The sequence below is a fragment of the Petaurus breviceps genome, unplaced genomic scaffold, assembly GCF_028583685.1.
Source record: "Petaurus breviceps papuanus isolate PSGF00001 unplaced genomic scaffold, PetGlider_PUasm1.0 90822, whole genome shotgun sequence".
NCBI classification, from domain to species: Eukaryota; Metazoa; Chordata; class Mammalia; order Diprotodontia; family Petauridae; genus Petaurus; species Petaurus breviceps.
The window spans coordinates 10,700,377-10,716,927 of NW_027187351.1; the positions used below are offsets into that span (position 1 = coordinate 10,700,377).

The 16,551-nt window shown below is 36.4% G+C and overlaps 1 protein-coding gene across 26 annotated transcripts in view; it reads right to left on the bottom strand.

The window, feature by feature from the left end:
* Positions 1-16,551, bottom strand: part of DST (dystonin) — a 454,426-nt gene that overhangs the window by 89,969 nt on the left and 347,906 nt on the right. For 19 of the 26 annotated variants that reach the window (XM_069070669.1, XM_069070677.1, XM_069070661.1 and 16 more), the window contains 5 exons: positions 12,443-12,604; positions 10,625-10,795; positions 4,532-4,698; positions 1,597-1,756; positions 9-335 (listed from right to left, as the gene is read on the bottom strand). In XM_069070669.1, coding sequence (XP_068926770.1) covers positions 9-335; positions 1,597-1,756; positions 4,532-4,698; positions 10,625-10,795; positions 12,443-12,604 — 987 coding nt within the window. The remainder of the gene's footprint in view (positions 1-8; positions 336-1,596; positions 1,757-4,531; positions 4,699-10,624; positions 10,796-12,442; positions 12,605-16,551) is intronic. The other 7 variants (XM_069070676.1, XM_069070672.1, XM_069070673.1 and 4 more) reach the window with 1 other exon arrangement.

The following is a 16,551-nucleotide window of genomic DNA, read 5'->3' on the forward strand; positions in this document are numbered from 1 at the left end:
AAAAATACCAGAAGTTCAGATTGTTGCTTTGATAGCCCATCAATGTTGTAATCTTGGACTGACAATTTGCTGAGTTTGTCATGAACTTCATTCAGCCAGGTTATCAATTCCACTTCATCTTCGCCAAAAATCTGAGCATTACAAAAGGCCTGCTGGAGTAGTTCAGACCTGCTGTGACTTTTTCCTTGAATCTCAATGTACCAAACTTGAAAGGAGTCTAGTTTTTCCTGCAACATATCTTTATCCTCCCTGGAGCTCAAAATCTTTAAAGACTGGCCAATGCTAAGAGCCTGATGTAAAGTTTTATTGTGATTGATGATGTCATCTTCTAAGGCCTAAGTGAAGTTTAAAAAAAGAAAAGAAAATAGAGATAACCAAAAAATGAACAAATAAAAATGAAAACAAAAATATAACCAAATAATAAAATGTTAAAGGAATTTTAAGTTCTACATAAAACATTTGATAAAATCCAACAAACGTTTATCATCTATAGCTTTGTAAGGGACTTAATTCTTTTCTACTAGTTCTGCTTATGAGTATACAGATCTAACTACCATTCCTCAAGCTCCCTTCTCCATCTGGAAGTTCTCTCCAGGACCTGGGATCCCCTTCTCTCATTGAAGAGTTCCTCACAGAAAATGTCATTCTGAGGGCAATCCTGGGCTGACCATCTTTTATTTATCTCCTAATTCTGCTTTTCACCCTCCAGACTTTACCACTCTCCCCACCATACCACACTCAGTTTTTTGTACCACCCCCACTTCTGTCTTCTGACATTTAAATGTAAGCTCTTCAGGGCAGGGATGTCTTCTTTTTTTTATATTCCCAGTGCTTAGCACAGAGTCTGGTGGAGAGAAAGCACTTTTGACTTGAGTAGACGAGGTAATTCAGATACAAAGATGTTTTTTAAATGCCTGCCCTAAAGAGACTTACATTCTACAGAAGTATACAAAATATATAAAAGCAAGCAAACATAAGATTAGCTAAGGAAGAAGGGAACACTAAAAAACAGGGGAATTTAAGGAAGGATTCCCAAAGAAGAACTGCACTTTCTAGGAAAAGAGACAGATTGTGTAAAGGAATGGAGATAGATGTCAATGCTTAGTTTAGTGAACAGTAGGTAAACCAAGTTGGTCTAAATATAAGTTTGTGTGAAGGACAATAATGTGAAATCAGTTTAAAAAACGGTAATAGATGAGTCAAATTGTGATGGGCTTATTTAAACAGCAAACAGGGGAGTTCATAGTTTATTCGGAGGCAACAGAGAAAATTTCTGAATACAGGAGAGACAAGGTAAGACCTTGCCTTACGAAGATTCTTTTGATAGTTGTGCATAGGATAAATCAGGCTGGGGAAAGATGGAGACCCAAGTACTTATCTATGGCAGTAGTCCAAGCTAGAGAAAAATGAAAATCTCAATAAGGTCTGTGGTCACATGATCAGAGAGAAAGCAAAAGATTTTAGGATTCTAGAGGACACCAAGACAGAAAGAACAGGACTTGCTTGGCAAATAATGGGACAGATACATCTTTAGTATCATAAAATCAGAAAGTAAGTTGAAAACTTGTTCCTTCTACTTTGTGATTTCTTTCTTACTTTGTGCTGAGCAATCTGTTCCTCAAGCTTAGAAGCTTGGGTTCCTATGGGTTCCCAATTTGTAAGCTTCTTTTCGGTGGTCGTGAGCCACTCCGTCAAAGGTTCTAATGTTTCGTGAAACTGTTGTGCCACCACAGAGATCCCTTCCAACTGACGATTCCTACAAAAATGCCAAGCAAGGTTAAGGTCATGTTCAATGTAAAATTGTAGTTATGAAAATTCAGTATAATTCAATCCAATTATAAGCTAAGGAAGATAGTCCATTCAGGCCTGGCCACCCTGTGACTCTTGTCACAAGTATCATACAGGAATTCACATGAACCTAAAATAAATATGCAATTAATCAGTCACTGAGCTCAATTTTTAGATAAAATCTTTAGCTTTTTCCCAATTAAAAAAAAACAGTGAAAGATGGGATATATTACCCAGATTTAAGACAACCATTTTTATAATTTAAATTCTTATGAACATTATTCTTTTGTTTATAACAGAAAATTCAACTTGAGGTTATGTTGTAGCTGTAGTTGCTGTTGCAAAATATATCCATGTCAATTAAAATCCATGTCCCACTGTACCTAAAGTTTTAGCAAAGGCAAGTAATTTCACTGGCCTATAAAGAATGGAAAGAAATTCATCTCAATGGTTCAGTTCATATCCTCTTGAGTATTTATTTCTGCCTGGGACTACATCCTGATAATCTTCTTGTAATCTCAGAGATTACAGGATGAGAGACTATCCCTTTAATGGATCAAAGGCAACTATGAAATATTGACAAGTGACTTTAGGAGAACAGGAGGTTAGAAAAATCTAATTTTTTTTGTTTCAAACATATCATCCAATAAACCTACAAATAAAAATAACTTCTTTTGCTAGTACTAAAGAAATGCATTTCTCTATAAAATGGCAGAAACAGAACTTCTGCCTAGATCTCCAGTTTTGGTTTGCTTCTCCATGTTCCTTCATTTTTGCACATATAAAATTGAAAATGTAATCTCAACTACCAGATAGTTTACATTTATATTTATAAAAGCCGATTACTTTTAATTTCATATATTTGTTAATAGGCATCTAAAAGTTTGATGCATATACTTGGTTAATGCAAATCAAAGGCCAGAAAGATCTATAATTGACTTAAAAATAACTATCACCAGATTAGGGAAGACACTGAGTAAAAACACTATATAATGAAATTTGTGAATCACAAACATTCACTTTTATGAAACACATAGTTGGGACTTAATAATGTTAGCTGATTGCCTGGTGAAAAAATATACATTGGGGATTGTCATTAGAGAAATAAATTTATACCCAGAAAAAAAAGATGTGAATCAAGTCACATAATGAGAGAAAGGGATGGACTGGCCACATATACACTGCTAGTTGCGTAATGTCAATACAACGTGCAGGAAGATGCCCCAAGCATATTGGGTAGATCCCTTGGGAAAGATTTTATAGGCTGACATACACAAGAATCACACAGCATAGGTAGGCCTGCATGCTCTGTTATCTAGGTCAATAATGGGAGTACTCATATAACAAAATCACAAATCTACTGAATTACAGGACAAAGACTTATTATCCTATAAAAAGCACCTATATATATATATATTTATGCTGTATGAGCATGAAGGAGGTGTCACAAAGGCAAGTAAAAGCATATAATGGAAATGCCGAGCAGTAGGACATGACCCAGAAGAGCTAAGGGAATATATGGTTTTTTCAGTTGCCCTAAGTCTTCCCATAGTTCTCCAGTCTGCTCTAACATTATTCTAGATCATTATTCTAGATCAACCATGGCTTTCCACTCATATTCCTAGAAATACAGTCAAGACATACAGATTTGAAGTGGAAATAGTGAGCAGAGAAGCCTCAGAAGAGAAGTTAGAAGTTTAAAGGGATGCTTCCAGTTTTCACTACTGCAATCACTTTCCCCCTCCCCCTCCACAAATAGTCCAAATTGCTTCATCTAAATAAGAGTATTTTCAGTTTTCTGATTGCCTGTTGTTGCCTCTATGATTAAAGAAGGACCCGTCTGGAGTGGAGAGGAAATGTTAGAGAAGGCAAAAATGCTGGGTTAATATCCTAAACTTTGATATTTACCTGGTATATGACCTTGGGCTAGCTATTACATCATTGTGGGCTTCACTTTCCCCATATGAAAAATGGAGATAATAAGAATATCTATCTTATGTAGATAAGAGGGATCTGGCAAAGAAAATATTTTGTAGATCACCAAAGAAATGTGAGATATTATATAACAGTCCTTTTCTCAGCCTCCCAAACTTTCTACCTAGCAGTAGAGTATTCTCATTTCAGGAAAAATGGAGCTCAACACAGATCCCTCACCCTACAAATTCTTGGGGATTTTAGCTCTAGCATAGCTTCCCCTCCCCGCTCCAGCTACAGGTCAAGTTAGAGCAGTGGCTTTTATCCTTGAGATCAAAGTCCTATAGCCTTGCCTAAGTATGGAGGAAGAGAAGGGATTCTTTGATATTCCCAAAAGACTTTTTAAAATAACAGAAAGAAAACATCTTCTGGAGAAAGCTTTAGGTAATCTCCCCAAAATTCTAAGATGGAATCAGGAATCTCTCACCTCCCTGAACCCCCTCCCCCCAAAATATTCATTACCCCCAGGGAAAGGAGATGGTTTTCTATAGTTTAGAAGCTAGAGCTTTTCTGATGGTTGAGGTTTCAACATTATCTGAAATAATAAGGAGGAAATATGTAATAATAAGGGGAGAGAAATATAATTCTTAATTCTGTAGGACTGTCATTCCTTAGATTGCTAAAAAGAGTAAAGTGTGTGTGTATGTGTGTGTATATATATATACATATATAATACTTAACTATCAAATTAACAATATAAACCAAAAATGGCAAACTTTTACTCTTAACATTACTATTAATTCAAATATACTAAAATACTTCCACATACCTTGTTTCAGCCTTATTAAGCAATGCATCCCATCTACTGTCCAAGAGGCTCAGCTGTTTCAAAATTTTTACTTTATCTGCTGGTTCTGCTGTTGCTGCAATTTTTTCCCCTTCTGTCTTGATTCCTTCAATAGTAGGTTTTCGGTCATCCAACAATCTCTGGAGAAGCTTGGGGCAAAGCAATTAAATAACTAAATAATCAGGAAACAACTATCAACACTATGCTACAGAAATAAAAAGGAAACTATATTTCTAATGATTCTGGGGTTTTTTAATCATATATTTTACAGAGGACAGTGAAAAGAGATAGAAGAGGGCTGTTTTCAAGGCTTACCTATTATTTTTTAATACATTGTAGGTAAAAGAATAAAAATTCCTGGTTGACTTACATGTTGATAAATTATTTCACCATTCTCCCTTGACTTTTGACTTAAAAAAAGTCTAGAGGATTCTATATATGGTTTCTGAAATTTTTTGAAAGTGGGAAAAATTTAGAATCTGGCTGTTAAGAACACAAAATGTTCTAAATACTCAAAAATTGTTATTTTATGCTTGTGATGCTAAAAACACATCTTTTAAACATGATCTCTACCCAGAAACCAGGCAGGTAGCATGCAAAAGTGCTGGGGTTGGAGTTATAGTTCCTTTGTTCAAATCTCAGTTCTGTGTGACCTTGAGTAAGTCATTTAAGAAATTATCAACCAGTTCTCTCATCTATAAAAATTTGGAGACTGGACTAAATGAAATTTCTGCCTTCTCTAAATCCTCTTCTACTTTCTGGGCTAAGCTTCAGCAAAACTCAAGGTCTTTGCTAAGTGGCATTTAGGAAACAATAATTTCTTAACTTATTTTTAAAAATACTAGTGTACTCATTTGACCTAATCTATAACTAATTCCCACCCTATTATTAACAAATTTTCCTTCATTTTAAACCTCTTATTTTTTCATTTCTTCCTTCTTCTAGCACAAATTTAGACCTGGCTCCTTCCAAATGATAGGGCATTCTCTGGCACATTTTCCAGTACTAGCTGAACTTTCTCTCATACCCTCTGAAGCAATAGTCTCAGTGGGCAATTCAGATGACTCCTTGCCACTTCTGGACCCTCAGAAAACTCTCTTCCTTTAAATATATATATTCATTCTAATTCTCATTCTCTCTCTCTGTATGTCTCTCTCTGTCTCTGTCTGTCTGTCTGTCTCTCTCTCTCTCTCTCTCTGTGTCTCTGTGTCTCTCTGTCTCTCTCTCTGTCTCTCTCTGTCTCTCTCTCTCTCTCTGTCTCTCTCTCTCTCTCTCTCTCTCTCTCTCTCTCTCTCTCTCTCTCTCTCTCTCTCTCTCTCTCTCTCTCTCTCTCTCTCTCTCTCTCTCTCTCTCTCTCTCTCTCTCTCTCTCTCTCTCTCTCTGTCTCTCTTTCTCTCGTCATGGCCTTGATTTCTGCCATCCAACTACAAGTCTTCCACTTCCATGCTGGAGAACTTTGAACTCTGAATTCCCTTTATCCTCTATTATTCCATCTGTCCCCTAGCTCTATTCTTCATCCTCTTTATAACCTCCAATTACTCCAACCTCTCAGAACTTTCCGAGGCTCCACTGCTCTGGCTACACTCTCTTTCCTTTCCAATTTCAATCCCTTGGTAAACCAGTTCAACTCTATCCTCTAATCTTGGTTCCCTTGCTCAAAGATTCTATTGTTTATTATGTCTTGCCGAATTCCAAATAAGAATTATCCTCACCATTCTACTTCTTGACTCCTCTATTCGTATGCTACTGAACAGAGCTGGAGTAAGTCACAAAATCCCACTGACTTTCACTACAAATTTATTATATAAATAACATAAGGTGATGCTTCTACTTCATAATTGTTTCGATATCCCACTCACTACAGTGGTCATTCTAGACATCTTCTTCTCTCCTCTAGCTCCTACAATACCCACTCTTCTCTTCTACCATCTCAACTCAATCTTCTCATATGTCATAAAAATCCTAAGGTTATTCACCATAAAGTCCCTCTTTTCCCTTTCTCTTCTACTCACTTCTCTCTGGCATCACCCCCTACTCTTTCTCTTCCTTCACTCTAGTCTTTGATAAAGAAGTATTCCTTGTCAAGGCTAACCTCTATATATGCACTTTTAACCCCTTGAACTTCTTAAGGAGACCTCCCCCATTATCATCCATTCTCTCACATGAACATGCATCAATCTTCAATCATTATCTAAGGATTCTTTCCTAGGTTCCCATAAACACATCCAAGACTCTACCATCTGTAATGGTAATGGGAATTTGAAGATCTTCCCTGCCTCTTAATGAGCCTAAGGGAATCTGAAGACCTTCCTTGCTATGAAGATATACCCTGACCCCTAATAGGGTAAATGTAACCACATGTAGCCTGTGGTGGAAGGAGTTTGCTGAAGGGTGGAACACAGCCCACAGGAAGCTGGGAGTCAGAGCAGCTAGACTGGAGGGAGGAGAGGACGCATCCGAGGAAGACAAGCTCGTGAGTAAACGTTGGTTTGTGGGAAGGTTAAAGGATGCTGTGGATTGCTGTGCTGTTATGACTTATTAATTTCTCTGCTACTATGATGGAATTGGTTTACTGGTTTTGGTTTGCTGGTGTCAGAATAAATGTTTTGCTTCTGTCTTCTATATGGAGAATGTTATATTTTGTAATCGAGAACTATGCGGCATATTTATAGTGACCGTTGGTGCTGTGAATATTGCATTGGTGCTACACCATCCTTTTAAAAAGACCCTCTTGGGTGGCTAGGTGGCACAGTGAATAGAGAAACAGCCATGAAGTCAGGAGGACCTGAGTTCAAATCTGACCTCAGACACTTAACACTCACTAGCAGTGTGACCTTGGGCAAGTCACTTAACCCCAACTGCCTAGCCTTCCCCCCTCCAAATAAAAAAAAAAAGACCCTCTTAAAAAAGATTGAAAAGATCTTATCATGCCTTCTAGTCATCACCCCATAACTTGTAAACTCTCTGTAAAAACTACATATTCAGGGCCTTCACTTCCTTTCTTCTCATTCTCTTCTAAAACCTATATAATCAGAACTCCAGCCTCATCATTCCACTGAATCTACTCTCTCCAAAGTTACCAATGATCTAATAAACAACGAATATAATGCCTTTTTGTCAACCCTCAACCTTCTTGGCCTATCTGCATTTCATATTGTTGGTCACTTATCCTGTATGCTCTCAACTCTAGGCTTTTTTTTTTTTTTTAACACTGTTGTCTTGGTTCCCCTCCTACTTGTCTCACCTGTCCCTGGTCTTTTTTGCTGAAATCTTCACTTATGGTGTGAGTGTCCCCCAAGTCTCTGTCCTGGGCTTTCTCTTCCCTCTTTGCACTCTTACTTGATGATCTCCTTCCTGATCAACTCCCAGGAGTTTCATTGTCATCCCTGCACAGATGAGTCACATATCTAGATAATTAACCCTAGTGTATCTTTTGAGCTCTTGTCCCAGATCAACAAATGCCACTGGACATTCCTCTTTTTAGAATTTCCAACTTGTCTCTACCAGTCCTCCTAAGTCTACTTGTACCTTACACCGCCCCCCCCCCCCCGATCTGCCCACTCTCCGGTGCAGCCATAGTGATCTCCTTGCTGTCCCTCACACATGATGCTCTATCTCTCGTTTTCCGTGCCTTTGCATTGGCTGTTCCCCAAACCTAGAATGCTCCCTCTTCTCCTCTTCATCTTAAAATCCCTACCTTCCTTCAAGACTCATCTCAAAGGCCACCTTCCCCAAAAGGATTTGATTTCCCTGCCTTTGCTAGTCTCTCCGCCTCTGACATTACTTCCGCCTACTCCGTGTGTGTACACCTCGGTGTCTACACGCTGTCCCTCCTATCAGAGTGCAAGGTCCGGGGTCGCTGGAACGCATTTTGTTCCTTCTTTGTATCCTCCAGGATACAGCATAATCCTTGACATATAGTAAGCGTTTAATAAGTGCTTATCAACTGATCGTAGGTTCCCCTTTCACTACAGGACATACATATGTGAAATTAAATTATTATGTATTTATTTAAATTATTTCATTAAATTATTATATGAAATATTAAGTATAAAAATAAATATAAGTGGAGACATAGTTGTCAGGAATATTGTCAAGCAGATTCCTGTTCAGGTAGAGGTGGGTTAGACTCGCTAACCTTTGAGGTACCTACTATGTGTCAGGCAGTGTGCTAAGTGCTCTACTACCACTACTACTACTATCACCAGGACCATAACCACCACCAATAATAATAATAATGATAGCAGCTAACATTTATATAGCGCTACTATGTGCCCGGTCCCATACTAAGTGTTTTACAAATATTATCTCATTTGATCCTTTTAACAATCCTGGAAAATAGGTGCAATTATTATACTCATTTTATAGATGAGGAAACTGAGGTAAGTAAACCAAAGTAAGTGACTTTATCAGGGTCAAACAGCTAAATGTCTAAGGCTGTATCTCAACTTGTCTTCTGTACTTTATGCCCAGTGCTCTACCCACTGCACTACCTAACTGCTCCCCCCCAAAAAAGAAGGAAAGAAAGCAAGTCCCTTCAAACATCACATTATAAAAAGAGGTTAAAATGAGGTAGGAAAGGAAACCTAGTAGCTCTGAGAGAAAATGCATTAAAGGCAATTATCTGGTGAAACTAGTGACAGATGTGGTTAAGAGGGAAGGATTTAGCTAAGCTGATGAGGTTATATAGCTGAATTAAATGAACCGTGCTATGCTTAGGCTAAGACCTGACATTATTTTATGATGCAAGTGACCTTCAAGGTGAATCCTCATTAGGTGTGGTAGGAAACTCAAATTCAAGTAAATAAAATAAGTAATAATGGTTTAATTACACAGAAATAGAAGCCCCAATATATCCAGGCCATTCTGTTTCATTAATCTTTGCTACTAAGAGTATTTAGTCATGTTATCTCTCTAAAAGATGAATGAATTCCAAACATACTGCATTTTTTTTTAATTAAATTTCTTTTCACAGAAAGGGCTTAGATCAAGTGATTTAAATCCCTGGCCCCATATAGTAATATATGCTACAGAGCACAGTATATCACCAGGTGAAAGAATTGTGAAGGAGTCCTGAAGAACCTATTATCCTGTTTCTAGAGAATGTCCTGTTTCCAGAGAAGGTGCCTAGCTAATTCAATCCTATTTTAGGTTCACAACAAGATATTAATCAAAAGTTTTAAAATCTTTAGTACATCAAGATCAACATTTTTTTCTTGTAAAGATTCACATAGGCCATGATCCCTTGTGAAACTGAAATACAATTATTGCTCATCTTCCCTTAATCCACCAAAATGCTGCATGACATTTGCTTTAATATTAAAGGAATGTATTAAAATCCAATTTGTTTTTCCAATTTTATGATACATTCTGAAAACTGCAGAATCACAGATTTGAGAGGGTTCCTGTCCCCTCCAAGCCTGGTTGCTAGTGCCCACTTTCCAAATTACTTTCCACTTTTGCATACATTTACTATTTACTTACTCATATATATGCCATTTCCAATAAAGAACGATAATTCTTTGACAAAAGATTCTGTTTTATTTTTGTCACATCCCTTGTAATCATATTCGATTGTATATGGCAAAGAGTAGACACTTAATAAACATATCTTGATTGACTGATGACCCTCTGGGACCAAACAGAAATGTCTAATTCCTTTTCCACATACTAGCCCTTCAAATAGTAGACTAGATAGTCGTGTCCTCTGTATTTTTTTCCCCTTTTCTTCTCTAGGCTAAACATTTGTAATATTTTTCAATTCAATCAATTATCAGCAAGCAATTCTGATCACCTATTTTATGTACCTGGCATTATGCTATGAACAAGGGAAACAAAGACAAAAACCAAACAGTTTGTTTCTGCTCTCCAAGACTTTACATTCTTTCAAGGGAAGCAAAAGAATTATGTAACATTTAGGGACAGTGCATCTGATCCATATGTTAATTATTCTGTTACTCAAGGTCTCAGAGAGAAAATAGTAGGCAAAAAACAACAATATGGCATACATATTTCAACATCTACTCTCATTGTTGAAACAGAAAAGGAAAAAGGAAATAAAAAATGGTTACTTACTTTTTGCTCTTGTATCTGAGCCTTCACCACCTTGAATTCAGCAGATGGAGGTTTCTGATTGGCTACAAGATCTTCAGTATCAACTAGCCAGCTAAGCAGAGACTCCAGGGCATCTTGGAACCTCCCACAGTGGAGCAGAGCTTCCTGAAGCTGAGCTGCTCGCTCAGCAACCTAAGCAGGGCAAGAGGTGCAATCATTTCTTTATTTTGTGGAAATAATAGAACTTTTCATCTTCTACCATGTCTCATGTATATTTTTAAATTGTCTCTGATTTTTGTTGGTATTTGGAAGAGGAGTATTTATCTACTTCAGTATAAAAAATCATGAAATAATGGTTTTCAAGGTTAGTAAGTGAAATCTTATAATTTAATACATTTGCAATATTCAAATATTTAACAAAAATTAAAATTTGAAGAAATAAAGATATTTACATCAAGAACTTAAGAATTCTAAATACTTTTATAGCTAGCAAATATTCAGATATCCTAGAGGCACTGAAAACAACTGAATTTTGTTACATTGTTAGCAATTTCACATCTTAATTATCACAAGATTAGTTATTTCCTACACAGTAATATAAGTAAAGGAAACATGGATTTCTATGTAAACAAAAAGTCCCAAGGAAATTAAAATGTAGCAGCATTATCTTACACTGAATAAAATAGTTCTTTCTTCAGAAAGATATCCAGTAGAGTTATCAATCAATCCAGATACGACTAGTTCCTGGCCCTTTCCTTATAATGCCATTTTATCTTTAAGAAAAAAAATCTATTAATTTGCTTTTATATCTGAAATGGTCACTGAAAAGGTTTTTTTTAAGTTTAAACCTGTATCTTGGATGTAAATATATTTAAAATGTATTTATATTTATTTCAAATGTAAATATATTTATTTTTAATGTAAATATATCTGAAATGTATTTATATCTTAGATGTGAATATATTTGAAATAGATTTAAATTTAAAATGTAAATATATCTGATATATTAAGTTTAAATTGATATTTTTAAATCTAAACATATTTTAAATTAAAATGTATATATTTTAAATTTATATATATTTAAAATCTTATAGTAGATTCTAATTATATTTTTAGAAATTGGTCAGTGCATTTTAGACAGAAATAATGGGGAGAAAAATTTGACCAAATTTATGATGGCTAGAAGTCCTGATGAGTATGAAAAGGAGATAGTATGGGCTGTTAGAAGAAAATTCCACTGGAAATTAAATTTTTTGGCATGGCTGTTCTCCAGTGGACTAGCTAGCTCTTTTGTCACTGTACAGATATCACTGTACAGAAAGCTTTTTTTATTATTGCTGTTTTTTTTCTTTTAGTTATTACAGCAGTATAAATTATTTTAGGTATTTCCACAGAATAATTTTCAGAATAATATTGGGAGCACCTGTAGTTTGTCAAATAAGGCTTGAAATTGGTGATTTCTTGGGACTTGGATTAACTAACCATTAAGCTTTTCCATATGATAATAAACCAAGGAGCTATGATTTCAATAGTGGGGGAATACCTTCTGCCTATGTAGGGCCCCACTCTCAAATTTATAGTCCTATAGACTTGTTTGAAACCAAGAGAGGTTAAATGACTTGCCCAAAGTCACAAGCCATTTTATGTCAGAGGTTAAATTTTGATCCAAACTTTTCTACCACTCTATGCACTAATGAACACTGCCTCTCTGCTTTCTTATAGTCAGCATAAATGTAAGTGAAACAAACAAAAATTAATGTATTAAGATTTTTCAAAAATTCTGTAAAAGGGAAAATTGTCTTGTTATTAAGAATCTAAATAAAGAAATGATAAAACTACCTTTTTATTAAGGGTCTTCCACCGTACATTAACATCTTCAAGATCGTGCTCTAAGTTCTCAGTACTGGTACTTTTTGCAGCACTCTGAATGAGGCCTTGACCCAACCAATTGACCTCTTGTAATTTAACCTGTAAAGGTTCAATCTCCTCTTTCTGGAAAGCCTGTGGGTACAATATTAACAGTACACATTACAATGCACATAAAATCATTTTCCTCTTTTTTTTGAAGTGATAAAAACCACTTACCACAATTGTAAAATTAACTCCCAAAAGATCCCATCAAATGTGGATAGTGCAGATAACAACCCATTCACACAAAACCAATTTAATTCCATGAAAGCTGAATTAAATATAAGATTATTATATTACTAGAAGAACTTGAGAAAACTGTGTGTGTGTGTGTGTGTATCATTCACTGTAAAGGGGAAGAAGTCATTATTTCTTTTTCCCCCATGAGCTTTCCATTGCAGGTTTTCTGGACAGTGAAGGATACATGGTATTGCATAACCGAGTAAGAGTCAGAGGAGTTGGACGACAGTATCTGTGTGAGTTTGTGAAAATTTCTAGACCTATGATTCCATGGGTAGAATTAAATGACTGAAAAATAGAATAGTGACTGGTTCAGAGGGCAAAAATGATTAAAAGTTGAATGATAAGAAGAGACACCAAAATGTTTTTTTTTTAAGTTAGCACTAATAAAATCCTGCGCGCACACACACACACACACACACACACACACACAATCACTGCCTTGCCATGGCAGAAAGGCTTATGTAGCTCAATGAAACTTTGAGCTATACAGTGCAGGATTACCCAAGATGGACAGGTCATAGTGGAGAGTTCTGACAAATGGTGGACCTAGGACTACTAGGTAGCACGGTGGATAGAGCCCCAAGCCTGGAATCAGGAAGACTTCAGTTCAAATCTATCCTCGGACATTTACTACCTGGGTGACCCTCAGCAAGACACTTAACCCTGTTTGTCTCAGTTTCCTCATCTGTAAAATGAACCAAAGAAGGAAATGACTAACCACTCCAGTATCTTTGTTAAGGAAAATGCCCAAATGGAGTCATGAGAGTCAGACACAACTGAAATAACTAAACAAAATTAAAATTAAAGACAGGTTAAATACAGCTTCCATAATTCCATGGCCGAAACAGAAATTGAGGCAAATTAAAGGAGAAGAACAAGATAATATTCTGAGGTCTGTCACAAGACTCAGTATATGGCTGCCCCAACAGTCAGATACATTTGCAAACGCATTCATTGATTCATTTAAGCCTCATATTCAACCATGGGACATTAGGTAGGACAGATATTCTCCCCATTTTGCAGATGAGCAAACTGAAACTCAACAGAGGTTTTAGTGACTTGCAGATCATCACACATCTAATAAATTCTACTATGCTGCCCACCCCACCACCACCCCCCAAAGAAAAAAGACAAAGAAAGGTAGACAAACTTTTGGAATGATCCTAAACAAAACAAAATGTGTGTATGTGTGAGTGTGGTGGTGGGGGAGGGGGGGAGATAGGGAGGGACAGAGAGAGTCAGAGATGGAGACAGAAATAGAGAAAGAGATAGACCCCAAAGATACTTACCTACAGGTGAATTATAGTAGATTGATCAATTCACTTCAATCTATATTTATTTCTCTATCTGAATTATGGTCTATGTATCAGTGGGTAAGCACATCATCCAGGCACACTGGCAACCCACTGGTTTTACCACCACTTTTCTTTATCACCATGATGTCCCCACTACTCCTAGATCCATAGAACTTTATATTTCCCTTTATCTCTATGGGGGTGGGGGGGAGGAGGTGGAGGAGGGGTGCTGGGAGGAGACAGGGAGTAGCATAGAAGAGAAAGAAGACAGTCTAATATATGGAGTATTCCAAAAGCTGTTTACAGTTAAAACTGCTCTAAAACTTTTGTGGTGCCTCTTACATACTACCAATTCTTTCCCAGCCTGTAACATAATATAAAAATGTTACATTAATTATATTTATATTAATAATAATAGCTAACATTTATATAGTGCTTCATAGTTTGCAAAGTACTTTACAAGTATTATTATCCTCTTAACAACTGTGGAAAATAGGTGCTCTCATTTTCCCCTTTTTACAATGAGAAAGCTGAGGCAAACAGAGGTTATATAGCTATGACAATATCTAGATGATTTAGATATAGTTATATAGATATTAAAGGCATTTTCAAAAAATAACAAAATCAAATAGAGGACAAAAATTATTCATTGGCTTAGAAGATAACAAAAGGAAAATGGTGAAAAGAAAATTTTGAACTGGAAAACTCTGGCAAGCCTAGGTAGGTTTCAGAGAAAAAATACATTTATATAAGGACAAACAGTATATAAAAATGTCAGACCATAGACTAATCAGCTCCACAGACCACACAAAAAATATCAGAGGAACTATCAGAGCAAATACTAGTGTAATAGTGAGGCAAAACATCACTGGAAGTATGGAAAATAACTTTGAAAAATATAGAGAGGATAAAATCAGTGGTTCAAATCATCATCTTATGAGCTTAGGACCAAATTTGACTTGCACTCCCTAGGTTCCAAATTCAACTTGAAATCTTCACAATAACCTATAAATAATTTTATGTAAAAATCTTATATTTCAATATAATTAAACTGAATATAAAAATCACTTGCATTACATCAAAGAAAAACATGCAGGGAAGGGGTAGGGGGAGAGGGGTCAGCATTGGAAAGAGAGGGTTATAAAAAAAAATCCAGGCAGTTGGTAGAAACTTGGAGAAAGGAAGGAAAGGTAGAATTTGAAACTATGATTCTATTTTTTTTGCTGAAATATTATTTAAATCACAACTTCCAGTAATAGATCTAGTTAAGTGTAAGGACTCCACAAAAACAAAGGAGAGTGGAAAGACTACTAAACTCTTGACCCAGGAGCTCTGTATGATCAGGGCAAAGTTCTATTTTTTCCCCTTAGGGAGCTCCCTGTAGAGAAAAGCTCTGATCCTGGCTCTAAAGAAATAGATGTTAAGGTTACGTTTAGCTGAGGAACTGAACAACTTTTGGAGTCCTTGTCTTCTTCCTGAAGTTATCCCTAAATGGCACGAAACATCAAAGGAGAAAATGCTGCAGTCTTAATGCCAAGGGCTTAATTACCACAAAAAGGGCAAATTCTTTGCAGAAAAAGTTCACAGAGTCCCTAAAACTCTCCTCTTGCTAGCTAGCAATCTCCTCCCTCCTCTCCTGCCCTACTAGGAAGTACACCTGGCATTGCTTCAGCACCATCATTTCACTGTACTAACAAGAACTCTCCTAATATTGTCCAGATTCCTTATCATTCTGTGGTAACACGATACCAAAGATGACAAGGTTTCTTTCTCCGATCTAACCCAAAAACTTCACAAAGAGCAGCTTAAAATAAATTAAAATGATCTCTGAGGCAAAGTTTACCAGAAGAGCTTAGTAAAAAATACCAAAATAGCTAAACTCCCATCTGAGTAGGAGGACAAAAATTACAGACTCCACAAACAACCTCTACTTATTACAAAGCTGCACTCTTTACTTTCTAACTTCACTCACCACTCTTAAAGACGCTGCTTGTAAAATGCAAGCTTAGAAATCCACTTTCTGATGCATAGCTTATAATAAAAAAAGAGTCAGTAAACAGGCAACAATTCTTTAATTTGTGTACTGTACCTTGTCTACCACAACAATACGGAAATTTATGACTCAGTGTTTTAAGTTGAATAAATTCAGTATAACTGCCCTTGAATGGTAGTGCCTGTAGCCACAATTTGTGTAAAAGCTTCATGTGAACATAAATTCACAGTGGAATCACTCAAAAAAGGAAAGCAGGCACCATCTGGACAATCAATAGCAGGGCCCTAAACAGCTGGGAATAATCACCACTGTCAAATTGCCCCCAATTAATTTGTTAAAATGATCAACTTATCAGTTTTCCAGCATCTCGCAATATCTTGTTAAAAAAAAAAAAAACTTCCCCATCCCCAATCTCCAACAAAAAGCTGGATTTGATAGTTATTATCAGAGATACAAATGACACTTCGATGGGGGCAAAACAATAAACTTTCTTGGGTCTGGGGGCAGCA